This window comes from Prionailurus bengalensis, chromosome E4 (assembly GCF_016509475.1).
Source record: "Prionailurus bengalensis isolate Pbe53 chromosome E4, Fcat_Pben_1.1_paternal_pri, whole genome shotgun sequence".
Taxonomy (NCBI): domain Eukaryota; kingdom Metazoa; phylum Chordata; class Mammalia; order Carnivora; family Felidae; genus Prionailurus; species Prionailurus bengalensis.
In genome coordinates this window covers 28,357,010-28,372,958 of record NC_057360.1, presented here as the reverse complement: position 1 = coordinate 28,372,958, position 15,949 = coordinate 28,357,010, and the positions used below count along the sequence as shown (strand labels likewise).

General features: G+C 37.5%; 1 protein-coding gene across 2 annotated transcripts in view; it reads left to right on the top strand.

The window, feature by feature from the left end:
• The window catches only part of KCNK2 (potassium two pore domain channel subfamily K member 2), a 124,376-nt gene that overhangs the window by 29,475 nt on the left and 78,952 nt on the right, over positions 1–15,949 (top strand). For both annotated transcript variants that reach the window (XM_043569548.1, XM_043569550.1), the window contains exon 3: positions 8,687–8,804. In XM_043569548.1, coding sequence (XP_043425483.1) covers positions 8,687–8,804 — 118 coding nt within the window. The remainder of the gene's footprint in view (positions 1–8,686; positions 8,805–15,949) is intronic.

Genomic DNA, 15,949 nt, shown 5'->3' with positions numbered 1-15,949 from the left:
GCTTCTTTATAAGGAGTTTCTAATCGGGGATGCCTGCGTGGCTTAGTTGGGAGAGTGTCTGACTCTGGATTTTGGCTCAGGTCATGACTCCAGGGTCCAGGTTGCTCCATGCTGAGCGTGGAACCTGCTTAAGATTCTCTCGCTTTCCTTCTGCCCCTCCCCCTGACTCATGCTCTCTCTCTCTCTCGCCCTAAAATTTAAAAAAAATAATTTAAAAAAAAGTTTCTAATTAGTGTGCGATTAAACATAGGTAATGGATTACATGGAAATACATTCAAAGATTTTTAAAGCCTTTAAAAAAAAAAACATGAAATGTATTCTGATTCAAATTGTATCCAGCAAGAACAGTAGATTAAAAACATCATAGCATTACCTTTCTTACTTAAAAGATATACACTGGAGAAACCTTGAAAACTTGCTTCTTTACCAGGCTCTAAATTTAGAATGGTTTAATCACCTGTGTTCTGTATAAAATATGCAAATGTACTACTCCATTTTCTTTCTCCACAGAAATCAGTAATATATTTTCTCAAAGGAAAAAGATTATCGATGCTAGTTTAAAAATCTAACTTTTGTCAATACTTGTATATAACAGTTTATTTAACTGTGGAATGTAATTTTGGAATTTCTCATTCTTTCAGGGATTTATGTAGATTCCTCTACTTTTCCTAGCTAAAACAAAAGTTTTATCTCTGCATAACTACAGAATTTCTGAAAAACTAAATTTCATGTAATGTGTCTCAAGTTCCTTTATCAAATTGGAGGCTAGAATGTATACTATATGCAATATTTGATAGCAAATGATGAATATCTAAATGTCCTTTTACAAAATATAAACATCTTAACTATTAGATAAAACTCCTGCCTTTTCAGATATATGCATAAGTTGGACACAACTGGAATCCCCAATAAGAATTCATCAGTTGGCTCATGTTTTCTCAAAACAGTATTCTCAGCCATACAGGGTTTTAATCAATCTAAGATGTATATATTCTTCACATAGAACTATAAGCAAGAACGTAATAGATTGATTTGATATTCACAGTTCCTGCTTATGGGAATTAGCTTTTTTTTTTTTCAACATTTTATTTATTTTTGGGACAGAGAGAGACAGAGCATGAACGGGGGAGGGGAAGAGAGAGAGGGAGACACAGAATCAGAAACAGGCTCCAGGCTCCGAGGCATCAGCCCAGAGCTTGATGCGGGGCTCGAACTCACGGACCGCGAGATCGTGACCTGGCTGAAGTTGGACGCTTAACCAACTGCGCCACCCAGGCGCCCCAGGAATTAGCTTTAATGCTGCAGTAATAAATATCCCACCGAAATGAAAGTTAGCATGTTATTACATGCTATTCTCTTGTATGCTAATATGAAATTACCATCTTATAGACCCAGAAGGGCTTAGCTGTTGGCAATTTTATATGGTTCAACCTAGTACTGTCATTAGCTGAGAGCTGCCGCTGGACTAGGATAGTCTTGTGGATCAATATGGTAATACAGTGTGGTTTTCAAGAAGTTGTTTCCTCCCTCGCTGGACTGTCAATGGTCCCAAGTGGTACTCTGACAGAAATATTATCTCATGCAAGGAAGCCAGTGTCATTACTTTAGCTTCCAGAATACCATGAAAGGACAAAAAAGTGAAGAAGCATTTTCTGCCCAAAGTTTCTGGGCATTTTTCCCAGTAATACAAAGGACGTAGCATGGGATTCTTCTGTATGTAAGTTTACACTCAAGATCTATGATGCTCCCTTTCAGTTGAACCTAATTTGATATGTCCAAGAAGCAGTCCCAGTGATTAAAGACTACCACATGTCACTGACATCAGAGGAGAAGCTTCTTGTGCAAATTATATCTGTAAAGAACATTTCAGATCGATATGGCCAATCAAGCTTAAAAGAACTCTTAGGGGCTCTTGGGTGGCTCAGTTCTTTAAGCGTCCTTCAGCTCACGTCATGATCCTACGGTTCGTGAGGTCGGACCCTGCATCAGGCTCACTGCTGTCAGCACAGAGCTCACTTTGGATCTTCTGTCCCCCTCTCTTTCTGCCCCTCCCCAGCTCATTCTCTCCCCCCCTCTCTCTCTCTCTCTGTCTTTCTCTGTCTCTCTCTGTCTCTCTCTAAATGTATGAACTGTAAAAAAAAAAAAAACTATTAGGAAATACACAAACAAATGTGACTTTGCATTGATTCAAATATACCAGTCAGGGTTGCCTAAGCTCCACAGTGACGTATGTGAATTATGTGCCTGTAAGAGTAAAGGCCATCTTGAGATAGTCTCTGGATTTATCAGCAGGACCCTTGAAAGCAGTTCACATCATCTGACATAGGTGATCGTGGTGTTGACATATACCCAGAAGATTAAGAATGGGATCAACAATGATCCTGTAGCTTTTGGCAACGGTACTCATACGTCACGGTGTATAATTGATGGATGATGATTATTTTTGTGGTATAACAATACATAGTAATGATACCTACTGCTATGCCTTCTCACAAAGTTCTTTGGCAATGAGAGCATCAATTATTATTTCGCTTTTCTCATTATGGACTCTTCAAGTCTTTCACAATAATCTTGCTTGCATACTTGAAGTGTTCAGATGAGGTGTTGTGAATGTGTGATTTAATTCTTTTCCTCAAGGCTAGGCCCCTCTCGGAATAAAACTTGCTCCTCCACGAGCAAATAGTGGCACAAAAAGATATGTAATTGTTCCTTACGGAAATCTGGCAAGATAATACTTATGTTTCTCGTTAAGGAACTGTTTAATAATACAGATGCCAGCGTAAGTATAACTGGATTTGGCCCCTGATGTCAATGATTGGAAATAGTGTTCTTTTCCATATGAGAAAAACATGAGGTCTGTCTTAAATACCCAGCCAAAAGAAGTTGTCATTGAGCCACGTCAATGATATGTCAATGATACAGACATCATTGGTATAACCCAGTTGGGAGCTAATAGTTGATACCCGCAGTTTAGAATTTTTACATCATTTAAAACTTTAATGTGACTTTACTTTTAGGATTAGAGATATGAAAATGTATTTTAATGAAGTCATGATTACAATATTAACAGAGGAGGAAATTGGAGAAAGCATTCCTTCAGAACATTCTGTATTGTTTAGATGAGCATGAACATCTGAGCATCTGAGTAAGGGGGGAAAAAGCGAAATCAGAGCCTCCAATGTGACCTGTGTTTTAAGATCTATGATATAACCCACTCTGAAAACAGTACATTCATCAGGTGTACTGATGCGTTACTTACTGATGGGTACGAAGGGTTACTTAATTTTCAACATAATTTCCTTCAATGACAAAATAGCTAGTCAGGTACCTTTTACCACATGAAAAAGTTGTTCCTAGGTATTGGGCTCACGGGAACATTTTCATGATAGTCAATGATTGCCTTGCGTTCCGAGGTTAGTCTCAAATAAGTGTGTCCTATCAATGTTTGGTGTCAAAGCTGAATATGGTTCCAAAACTCCAAATGACATTGAGATATCAACGTCTTGCAATTCAAGTAGGCACAAGATCACAATAGAACTCTGTGAACTTCTGTTCTAAAGACATCGCTGTCATGGAACTCGGATTTTTCATCATAACTGTTATAATTACCTTTATCAGCTCAGTGAGTATAAAGCTCTTAGAGCTCTGTTTCTGAAGTTACAATTTATATTCTTGAGTAGAACCATGTATTCAGCTTCTTTTTCTTAACGCACGTTCTATGATTGTCTATATACTGAAGAGCAAAAATGAAATGTGAATCCAAACAAGATTATCTTATACTGTTTCTAATTGTATATTTTAAGTTTGGAAGCCCTTCCTTAATCAAGACTTCAAGTAATAATATGTTAGGATTAAATTTATAGGACCAAAATGTCCTTTATTCTCATCTAAACAATTCACTTTATTCGTAACTTATCAACATGACTCGATTGTCCACAAAAGTTATTATTGATGACATGATTGTTACTTTAGTCACATTATATGGCACATGCACAAACAGTTTTAACGAAGGCATTTGTTAAATGCTTTGATGGCCTGAATTGATGAAATTGCAGAGACTCTTAGATCTGTATCAGTACACTTGTCAAAGGGCATGCAGTTTCTTGTAGCTGTTGACCAAGAGACCTTGTACAAAAACATAAAATAAAATCGTAAGAATATTCCAATTTAGGAACCTCATGGTAGACTCATTCTCATAGTGAGTGATCTGACATGTCACCAGTTCCATCTCAAGCTCTGTGATAACTATCTACAACCCACACATTGCCAAGCATTACTGTTTCTGAGTCTACATTTGCTTCCTTTGCATTTAAATAACTTGTGGATGTTATCCCAGTGTCTGGGTAATGTTGCACCTCATCATTGAGAAGCAAAAGAATGGGCTAAAATAATGGTGCTGACCACGTAGGCTGTTTTAAGTCAATTGTTGGCAAAATTAGCTTGCATCTAGTCAATCAAATAATGTTATTTAATAGGGTGGAGTCTAAAGACGTGTTTTATCTTTTTTCACCTATCACTTTATCACCCTTATTTTTTGTTACTTCTCTGTTGTTTCCCCATTACCTAGCATCATAAACAGTTGGTAAATATTTTTGAATAAATGAATGTGTTAACGAAATGTCTCTAAAATATAAAACTATACTTTGGATGCAGTTATAATCTATCTAAATCCCAACCTCCTTTTCCTTGTTTTTTTTTTACTGGAAGCATTAGTTTTCCTGGGAGTTGCAAAGCTAGAGATTATTGTGCCTGTGCTTATAATTTTGTGTGTACATCCCTTGTATGTTTATTGCTATCTTAAAATATTTCCAAAGACATTTTTAGGCTTTTAAGTTGTGTTTATGTGTCCCTTTTATTTGCCTGCTCTTGTAATTATTTAATTAAATACCATTTCCTTGCCAATAGTAAATATATTTAATGATAAAACACTAAAACCACTTTTTATGTGACAAAAAACAAACAAGTCTGCTCTCAATTATTTTTATTTAACATTGCTCTGGAGATGCTGGCCAATGTAATAAGAGATGAAAGGTAATAAAACATAACTTTTGGAAGATGCAGAGATAAAATGCCATTATTTGTAAGCTATATGCTTGCTTACTTTGGTTCTCCAGGTAGAAAACAAAATCAGACAAAAAAAGAAAAATATGAGTTCAGTATATAGCAGATTCTCAAGATGTGGTCCCAAGACCCTTTCAGAGGTTTGATGTGGTCAAAGCTATTTTTTTGAAAATACTGAGATGTTTTTGCCTTTTCTGCTCTCATTGCCTCATGAGTTTACAGTGGAGTTTTTCCAGAGGCTATGTGATGTGCTCTCCAGTAGGTTGAACACAGAAGCATATATTAGAATCTAAATGTTTTCTATCAAGCAGGATATTTAAGAGATTTATAATTATAGCAGCACTCTCAACAATAGCCAAATTATGGAAAGAGCCTAAATGTCCATCAACTGATGAATGGATAAAAAAATTGTGGTTTATATACACAATGGAGTACTACATGGCAATGAGAAAGAATGAAATATGGCCCTTTGTAGCAACATGGATGGAACTGGAGAGTGATGCTAAGTGAAATAAACCATACAGAGAAAGACAGATACCATATGGTTTCACTCTTATGTGGATCCTGAGAAACTTAACAGAAACCCATGGGGGAGGGGAAGGAAAAAAAAGAGGTTAGAGTGGAAGAGAGCCAAAGCATAAGAGACTGTTAAAAACTGAGAACAAACTGAGGGTTGATGGGGAGTGGGAGGGAGGGGAGGGTGGGTGATGGGTATTGAGGAGGGCACCTTTTGGGATGAGCACTGGGTGTTGTATGGAAACCAATTTGACAATAAACTTCATATATTGAAAAAAAAAGAGATTTATAAGTTACAAAACAGTGCCTCACTTCTCACTATTTTTTTTGTTTTGGAAAACATAATAATCTTCATAAACATAGGTTACTTATGTTAATGTATAATGGCCTTATTTTATTTTTACATGAATTAATCAAAACGTTTTGAAAATTAGAAATTCCAATATATATAGTAAATATCAAAAGTTATAACTCATATATACAAACCTCCTTGATGCCTTCAATAACTTTTGAGACTATACAGTGGTTTTGAGGAAAAAAAAATGAGAATTACTAGTGCAGAGAATAGGCAATATATATTTGTGTATTCAGCAGCTATGACTAGTTATAATTTAAAATGGAAAAACATAAAATACTTAAGAATAACCTTACAGACCTATGTGAAGCATATATAAGTACTTTATTTCAGGAAATTAAAGGGGACTCAATCACTGGAGATTCATACCATGTTCTGTGATAGGAAGTTTCTCTATGCATTAATGTTCAGTTTCCTTAATTAATTTATAGATTTCATATATATCCAAACAGTGGAAATATGTTCAAAATTAGCTTCATTGTGTGCTGTGTGCATATATGTGCATTTATCTATATTTGTGTACATTTAATGGATAATAAAGGAAGCATTGTTATTTACCTTTACACACAATAAAGGATATATAAATGTAAACAATTCTTATCAATTCACTAAGGATAAAATATTAATATTAGAGGTAATAGCATTGCTAAGCACTTGTAAATTGTTGGGAGTGCAGTTGTAAATTATAACAACCTTCCTGGACAGCTGCTTGCTACTATATATCAAGAACGTTAAAATATTCATAATCTTTTTTTAATGTTTATTTATTTTGAGAGAGAGAGAGAGAGACAGCATGTGCATGCGTGTGAGCCAGGGAGGGCCAAACAGAGAGAGAGAGAGAGAGAGAGAGTGTCCCAAGGAGGCTCTGAAGTGTCAGCACAGAGCGGGAAGCAGGGCTCCATCTCACAAACTGTGAGATCATGACCTGAGCCGAAATCAAGAATCAGATGCTTAACCAATTAATTGAGCCACCCAGGTGCCCCCAAATATTCATAGTTTTTAATGTGGCAAACTTATTTCTAGCAATCTGCCCCAATGAAGTATTCAGAAATGAAAAAAATAGATTTATACATAAATATGTTCAGAGCAGCACTTTTCATAATAAGAAATTTTAGAACAGCTTATATGTCTACATATCTGGCAGTGATTAAGTAAATATGGTAATGACAAAGAAAACTACATATAGAAAAATATTAAGTAAAAATAGAGTATATGTTTCATATATTTCATAAATCCAACCATGTAAAAAGTATAGCAAAACACCAGGAATAGATACTTTAATACATTAACAGTGTTTATCTCTGGAGTCTGGAATTGTGGATAAGTTTTATTATTCTTATTATGCCTTTCTGTATTTTCCTAAATTTTTTATAATAAATATGTATTGTTAAAATTTTTTTTTAATTTTTTTAACGTTTACTTATTTTTGAGAGAGAAAGAGCAAACAGGGAAGAGGCAGAGGGAGAGGGACACACAGAAACCGAAGCAGGCTCCAGGCGCTGAGCTGTCAGCACAGAGCCCGACGCGGGACTTGAACCCACAAACCATGAGATCATGACCTGAGCCGAAGTCAGACACTTAACTGACTGAGCCACCCAGGCATCCCTATATTGTTTAAAATTTTAAGAGAGCATTGCCATTTAATTAACTTTACACAGAACTACTAAAGTTTTAGTTTATAAGGTAAAACAAATCAGACAAATGTAATTTTATATTGCATTTTCAGCTCTGGATTACATGCTCTTTTCCATCTGATGGTAACTTTCTGGGGTAGTGCCCTCCGTTTTCACAGTGCAGTTTTTGTCCACTTGCCAGTAGACTGAGCTTAAACAAATCACTTTACCTCTCTCAGTATTTAATTTCCTTGTCTATCAAATGAAGCTCCTTCCAATTTTAAAATCTGGAAATTAAATGATAAAGATCTCTAAAACTATACGCAGAAAACACCTTTTCCTACAATCCGTATGTCTCTCTTTTACTACACAATTTTCTCCTAACATGTTCTCTTCTGTGTTTTGTTCTTCTGGATATCCCTATCCTCTGCTCAACATCTGATGATTTAGGAGATTATAATGTCATGTTTCTGTCTGTCTCTCCTTACCACTCAAGGCAGTGTCCAGATCCTAGTGTCCCTATACGAATATTGTTGTCATCTAGGGGCTTTTGGTGATATTTTGGTGATGCTATGAGATGGTAATCGAATTTATAAAGAATCTGCAGAGATTCTAAGAATCTAGATATACATGGAGTAACTTAAGTTTGATAGTGAATTGCTATTGTCTTTTTAAAAAAGCATCTTATTGTTATATACACTCTACAGCTATACACAAACCAGGCTTGGCTGAAACATTCAAAATGATTAGCACTTTGGAAATAACCTGCTTTTTGATGAAGCTTTTATATATTATTTAAATTGTAAGTGTGCAATATTTTTGCTCTGTGTTGCTTCCTAAAAAAATAGTAGTTGATTCAAATAAGTCACTCAATATGCTAACAGAAGAGATACAAATGCATATTGGTGCAGTATGATATGCTCCATACAGATCCATTCACTTGACATCAAATACAATTTTCTTATCATGTAACTTATTAAATTCTTTAGTAGAAAGCCTTAATCTGTATTGTATACTCCAAATGAAAAAGCAAGCCTTAAAATGGATTCTTTGTCTAATTCGTCAACTAGGGTGAAATATGTGCTGTTTGATGCCTCCGTGTGATTTATGTGTACTGATAAATTTCTTTTTAAACTTGCAGCAAATAGTGGCAGCAATAAATGCAGGGATTATACCTTTAGGAAACACCTCCAATCAAATCAGTCACTGGGATTTGGGAAGTTCCTTCTTCTTTGCTGGCACTGTTATAACAACTATAGGTAGGAGACAACTTATCTTGTTTTCTAATCTTGGTACAGCTTGTGAGCTAAACTTCATGTTTGAATTTTTCTTTTATGGCGGGTCAATTTGGTCTATAGCATGTAGAAAACTAGATTTTCGTAAATGGATTTTGAAAAAAACGTTGAAAGGTTTGAACAAAGGGATGGTGGAAATGAATTCGTTATTGTACCAGAATACTAATTTACGTTTAAAATGCATATGAACCCCAAAAGCAGTGTACTTGAGTCATTTGACTAATGGATAGGGATGTCAGGAAATGGCTTGAAATGATGATTTTGGGGGGGGGGGGACAAGCGGTTTTAAATTTCCCTGCCTCTTTGATTCTTTAGTGTAGAAAGAAAACGTTTGAGTACCGTTTTGACATTCTTTTCATGAAGTTCTTATCTGATATGACCTTTACCAATTTGTAAATTTTAACTCTATAGTTCAACAGATTATCCCTGTTCTTATATGCTTGCGTGTCATGATTGCTTCAGGGACTTTTAAAAATATATTGTGTTTGCAGTAGTGCACATGTGTAAAAAAACCAACACCGAAATATGAAGATTACAAAAAGAATTAAAGTCTAAACCCTCGCTGTTTGCCTTCTACTCATGTTGTTTGTTACAATGCTAAAAAGGACCTCATAGTGGAACAGGGTCTCTTTTTGGGCTTGACTGTGCATACACTCGGCACTTTCTAGGAAGCAGAGAGGGTGTATATAGATGACTTTTCTTCTGGTAGTTAGTCATTCAGTGCCCAAGAAATATCCAGAGGCTATAAATACAGACCCCATAGAGAAATCCATGCTTGCCATGCCGTGGGGATTAGGAAGGGTTACAGCTGTCTTGTTACATGGAAGGAGGTGGGTTTAAAACATAATTTTCAAGATAGGGAAGGAAATGACTCATCCCAGTTATGAAGGAATTTTAAGTGGAAGAATTCTTCCCTTCGACATATGCTTGTGATGAGATTTCCTCTCATGGGCCTGATGTCTGATTTTGGGGTGTGAATTACGATTCTAAGAGTTTTCATATTATTATGTGATGCCATTGATAAATTATGAAGTAGATAAGATTTTCAAATCAGTACTTTATATCAGAGTCCTAAATAAGAGGACAGAGACAATGTATGGATGAACTCTTGCTTAAAATCTTCCTTTGGAAAAAAAAATTTGTAGAGTCTTGTCATTATCCAAATCCACCATAATGACTCTTTGTGCTGGATCACTTGCCAGTGAAATAAATACCTGAGCGTGTTGATTTTTGCCTTTGTTGAGAGGTCAAGGAACTATATTTACTTTTCCGTTTCCAGCAGCTAGGTCAAAAGTGGTATGGCTGTGAAAATCTGGAAGAATGGCAACCTGGATTTCTAACCATAATGACAGGTTAACCTCAGAGCTTAGACATCTTGGCCATTTCTACTATGGAAATAACTGTTTATTGTGTAAACTACTTAGAGTCTAGAAGAGAAAAGAAACTTCACAGACTCAGTGAGAGTGGTTTGTTTCTGCCCAATGAAAACTCAAAAGTCCAAGTTATAACTCTTCATGACCACCACTAAATTATTCTGCAAGAGACTTAGTCATTATGCTGACTTACTGTTGCATCCTATGTTTGTAAACAGTCTCATATCTTGAATCCCAAATTCAGTAAGTTTTGCAGACATATACTTCAACACATGAAAAAATAAACCATTATTACCAGCCTTACCCCAAATTATAGCCATTAAGCACGGTAGCTGATTATTTAGGTTGTTTAGGTAGCTACCTGACAACAGACCACATTCTCTACTGTTCTATCTCAGTCTTTAGTCTTAGGTGGATTAAGTCATTCTAGGTCACCCACACTTCCTCCATGGTCTTTTACTCCTAGGTCAAGGTCATCTCCTATGACCTTAGAACAGATTATGATCTAGGGCAGGATAAAAATTTTGGCTTCTTTATGCGTGTCCTTTTGACACTTAAGTCATCATCCAATAAAATTCAAAGTATAATTATTAATCTTTGTAATGACAATAATTATGTGAGCTTTGAAGTGGTTTTTAACAATCACAGACATTGTAACCTCTAGCGCTGGCTGCATTGCATTAGTTATTTAAAAAAAGAATTTGAGACAGTTTTGTAGAATAAATTACAGGGGCTTTTACACGGTGCCTGGAACAGGCAGTGCTTGATGGAGCTGTGTTAGCTACAGTTGTCCAAGATGCGTCTATTTGGTGTTATCAATTTGCCTAAGAAGCCAAAGGGACTGTTATTATCATTGGAAGTATGCCCAAGGGAAGTTTAATGATACAAAACAGATTATTAAAACTTAAGGCCTAATTTTACAGTTTCTCTTCATATATCTACATACTCTCCAAATTCATATGCTTCCAAACCCTGCACAAATTCCATTCCACAGTTGCACAGGCTCCAGTCCATTCTTCGCTGTTCTCAAACCTCACTTCCAGTCATCAGTCAATTCTGTTGGCTCTTACCTCAGAGCACATCCACAGTTAAACTGATACTCACCATTCAAACTGCCGCCATTTTGGTCCAAGCTGGCATCATCTCAGCGTTAGCATCTTTGCAGAAAGAAACCTTCTACTGAGAGCATTTGTGTGCTTTACGAGGCAGAGCAAACACCATACTCCTCCCCACCTCACTTAGTAAGATGCAAGTAGTTCTGTGAGGTTAGGGATTTTTCTGTGTTTGCATCTTTTGTGCATTCCCAATGCTTGATCCATAGGGGGTGCTTAACAATTATTTTTGGAATTTAATAACAAATAGGCGTTCTAAATGGTCTGAACTGTGGTTTGCTGTAAATTACATAATGCTAAATTGACCTATTATACCACATTCTTAATAGCTCTTTAAAAAAATATTTATTTATTTTGAGGGGGGGAAGGGCAGAGAAAGAGGGAGAGAAAGAATCCCAAGCAGGCTCTGCACTATCAGCGCAGAGCCCGACGTTGTGCTCAAACCCATGAACCGTTGAGATCATGACCTGAGCCTAAGTCAAGAGTCGTATGCTTAACCCACTGAGCCATGCAGGCGCCCTCATTCTTAGCTCTTTTAACAGATTTTATGACCAACTTTTTTGTTAGTTTGTTCATTTATTTATTCAACAAATAATACAGCACCATCATTCTGCTGCTATAAAGATAAAAGATAAATTGGCTGAGCCTAAGTTGCACACAGACCAGTCAGGAAGGCCAGTGGACAAACAGTCATTTATAATCTAGTGTGTCACATGCTATGGGTTAAGAGTATTTAATGGGAACATCTAGGAGCTACATGTTACAGAGATACTGGGATAGGTAGATGGATAAGGAAGGGACAAGGGATACTTGTCTTTTCTTAGTAAATGTTATCTTAAGGAAGACTGGAAAGAGAATTAGGAGTTTTCCAGGTGAGTGAAGGTGGAAGGGGAACATCATAGGCACTGGGAGTCTGTGTGGGAGAGATTAGGGCTAGGGAACAGTATGTTCTACTCGGGAATTGCAAGTTATCTAGAATTGTTGTTTGCAGTTGAAGGGATTTATCCTCAGAACCATGTAAATCAGCAAGTCAATGTCAGTGGCTCCTGTTGAATCAGTGCTATTTCTGCCACTGCCAGGACATAAAAGATACAGTCCCTGCTTGCAATCCAACTTGGGAGATATAATGTACACTTATGAAATAACTGAAGAATAACAGAAATGAGTCTTGTATAAGGAAATGTTATATGTAACAGTGGCTTAAACAACGGAGTAAGATTGAGCAAAAGGAAAGTACATGTGGGCTGGAGCTGGGACGGAAGGCTTAATTAGAGAAGTTGGATTTGAACTATGCTTTGAAGAAAATGTTTTGGTTGAGGTCGATGGAGGGGGAGATAGCCTCCCAGGTCTGCGACTGAGCAAGAATACAAAGAGGTATGAGCTTGGTTTATTTTGCGGATAGAAAAGTAAGAATTTGCGTAGAGGAATTGTTTAAAGGAGTAGCAGTTAATATTATTGGCTGGTTCAGATGGCAAGAATTCAGCCGAATATAATTTGAGTTTTGAGAATTTGGGACCTACTACAATAAGACAGAACATCCGTTGGTTTTGGGTTTTTTGTGGTTGTAGTTGTTTTGGAGAATGAAGTGACAGCTTGCAAGTGACTTTAGAAGGTGCATCTGTCAAGAAGAGGATGCGTGGAGACTGACAGTTGAGAGAGCAATTAGGAGACCGTCTCAGTGACCCACAGAAGGGGGATGGGAGGGTTCACTGAGATGGTTGGAGTTGATGTTGCAAGAAGAGAGGAAGACAAAATGTTGAAGTAATTAGCTGCAGGATTCAACAGGCCTTGGTGACTAACAGAAGTTGAGTATTGAAATGAATATTTAAGCATCAGGCTTGCAACTCCTAGACAGGGCTAGTCTAGCCCGTGGAAAGAATTTTTTTCAATGGCAAGATTCATACATTGTGTTCTATTCGGAAGCTTCACCCTTCCCTCAACTTTTGCTTGTTTGTTCTTTGATTCAGACAGACTAGGAACGCAAGGTGGTAGACTCGTAGACGAATGATCAATCAGGACATTAAAAAAAAAAAAAGACCATTACTGATGACAATAAATGCCACCCAAGAAGTTCATGTGTGGTGATAGTAGATAGAGGGGGGAGCACGTGGGGGGAGGTGTTCCGAAGGAGGCTGATTTAAGATCTCTCTGAGCAGGTGACCTCAAAGCATGAGAAGACGGCAGCTAGGTAGGGAAGAGCCAAGATGCGTTCAGGGAGAGGGCCGGCAATGGCAGAGAGCCTGAGGGGGACGGACGTGGGCATGTTCAAGGGATACGGATGAGTCCCCGTGGCAGGACGTGGAGGAAGAAGCAAGGTTAGCGAGATTAAGAGGAGCCAGGGCGTCTGGGACTCAGGAAGTCATGGCAACATTCTGAATCCGGTGGGAAGAGCCGCTGAAAGATTTAAGCACGTGAGAGGGATGATGTGACTCAGCTGCCATTCGGAGGGCGCGAGGGGAAGCAAGAAGGCCAGAGAGAAGGTTGTCGCATCAGTCCCTGTGAACGAAGATGTCGCCTTGAACCGAGGAGGTGGTGGCGAGGAGGGTAAATCGTGTATCTGTCCCCTTTTTGCCCTCCTCACCACCACCTCGACAGACATGTGATTAAAAAAAAAAAAGAGAAAGTTCGCTGATGGAAATACACTTATCCCTAAGAACAGTGCCAAAGGGGGACTACTCGTGTTTTCTCTTCCAAGTTATTTGAAAGCTAATAAGAAATCACTTACGGTCTAGGACAAACTGTTGGCAAAAATGATGCAATGGATAATACTTTGAGTTCGGTTTAAAGATTAGAATAAGATGTCAGATGATTTTATTACCTGAAGGCATTCAAATATAATGAGATTTTCCCCAGCGGAAAGTAAATTGGAATGCCAGGGCCAGGATTTGCCCAAGTTTATCGCTCAGTCACGATCTCTGAGCGTCAGAATGCAAATAACAAGGGCACCACTGTGGACTCTAGCAACTGTAAGATCCTGTAAGCATCATGTTGAGGCTTATGGAACACATTTCCTTGGAGTGGCAGTTCTCCTATTTACAAAGGACTCTTGTTTTCTACCACTTCAGTGTAGAGATTGAAATCAGTTATGCAGCTTCTACGTTTATTTTTCCTGTATTTTGAACCAGCCCACCGCCTTCAGTTCGCTTTTACCTAGATTCAGTTGATGAAGCTGTTATGACGATGGCCACACATTTACTGTGAACCCCTATTTCGCCTGTTTAACATAATGCCTAATTGATTAGAAAAAGAGCAACAACAAATAACAACAACAACAACAACGACAACAAAAACGGAAAAAAAAAAAAAGTAAAGGTTTAGAATCACTTTAACCAGCGGTTCCAAATCAAAGAAACGTCAGTCTGGGAAAGACAGAGGCTATATTGTAAACTGGGAGGCCTTATGCATGTCTTTAGCAGGGAGTCCACCGTTTCTGTCGGATATGGTAGAAAGCTACAACTGAAAGAGTGAGGGGAAAATTGTCAGACTACTTTCTGTTCAGTTTGGTGATTTCATGAAGCCGCAATCCGAACTGGGAAATGAATAGACTTGAAACGGTGGTGTAGAATTTGACAGAGAGCATTCTCCCAGAGGATGATGTTGTTGTAAGCTTTGGGTGTTGAGTGTTATCTTATTAATGTAGTACGCTCGTTATTCTGTGGCATTTCACTAGTCTCTCGGCTGTCCTCAGAGCATTGCAGATTGGTTTTCGGAAACCCATTTTAAAGGAAAATTAAATGTTTCTAGGCAACTTAAAAGGCAATCTTGCAAGGTGACTTCTAGCTCTGACCCTACAATCTCATCGCATTTTCCTTTATGCCAGTTTGTTAAAGTGGATGAGTATTTTTTCCAAAGTAAGTAATTCTGGCCTTGTGCAGCTGAAACACAGACGTTGAAATTAAGAGATTGTTTTGGATCTTTGATTCTGTTTCTCCTCCCGTCCACTTAAATTAATGAAAATAGAGCCTATCTCAGGATATTAACCTATGTTCCTGTCACTCAAAATCTTCACATAGGTTTATTTCTTTTCCAAGTTAACATGCATTTCTCAGAGAAAGTATCTTCTGAATGGTAGTTAAGTTTGCAGAGTACAAAATCACATTTGATATGCAATAGAGCAGAATTATTACATAAATATATTGTAGACTCCAAAGAAATAATGAAATAGATTAGTCATCTTTTCTCAGGGCATACATTTGTTACATCAGTCACAAAGAAGTTCAATTCAGAACCCTTAGTTCTTAGAATCCCGTGCTGATTGGAAGGAGGTTGAGGAACATTAGGAATATAATCTTCCCGGGAGTGAGGCAGCATTTTTGTTTGGTTTTGGTAGCAGGAAAACACACAGCAAGACAGTATAGGTTTAACAGAAACTGAAGGTCCCAGAAAGAGGAGGGCTGGCTATGATGATAGCATAGTGGTCGTTCATTTCTTGGGTATGTTCACATCAGGAACTCCTTGTACTCTGAAAAAAATACGCTTTTGTATGTTTCAGCATACTTTTGAAAAGTTTGCAATAACCTATTTTTAATCTTCTGGAAAGCTATCACTGTCAAATGTTGTGATCAAGAAATTACTCCAAAATTGGAAGCAAGCAATTGTCACAAAGTTCATGCCCTGAAAGAGA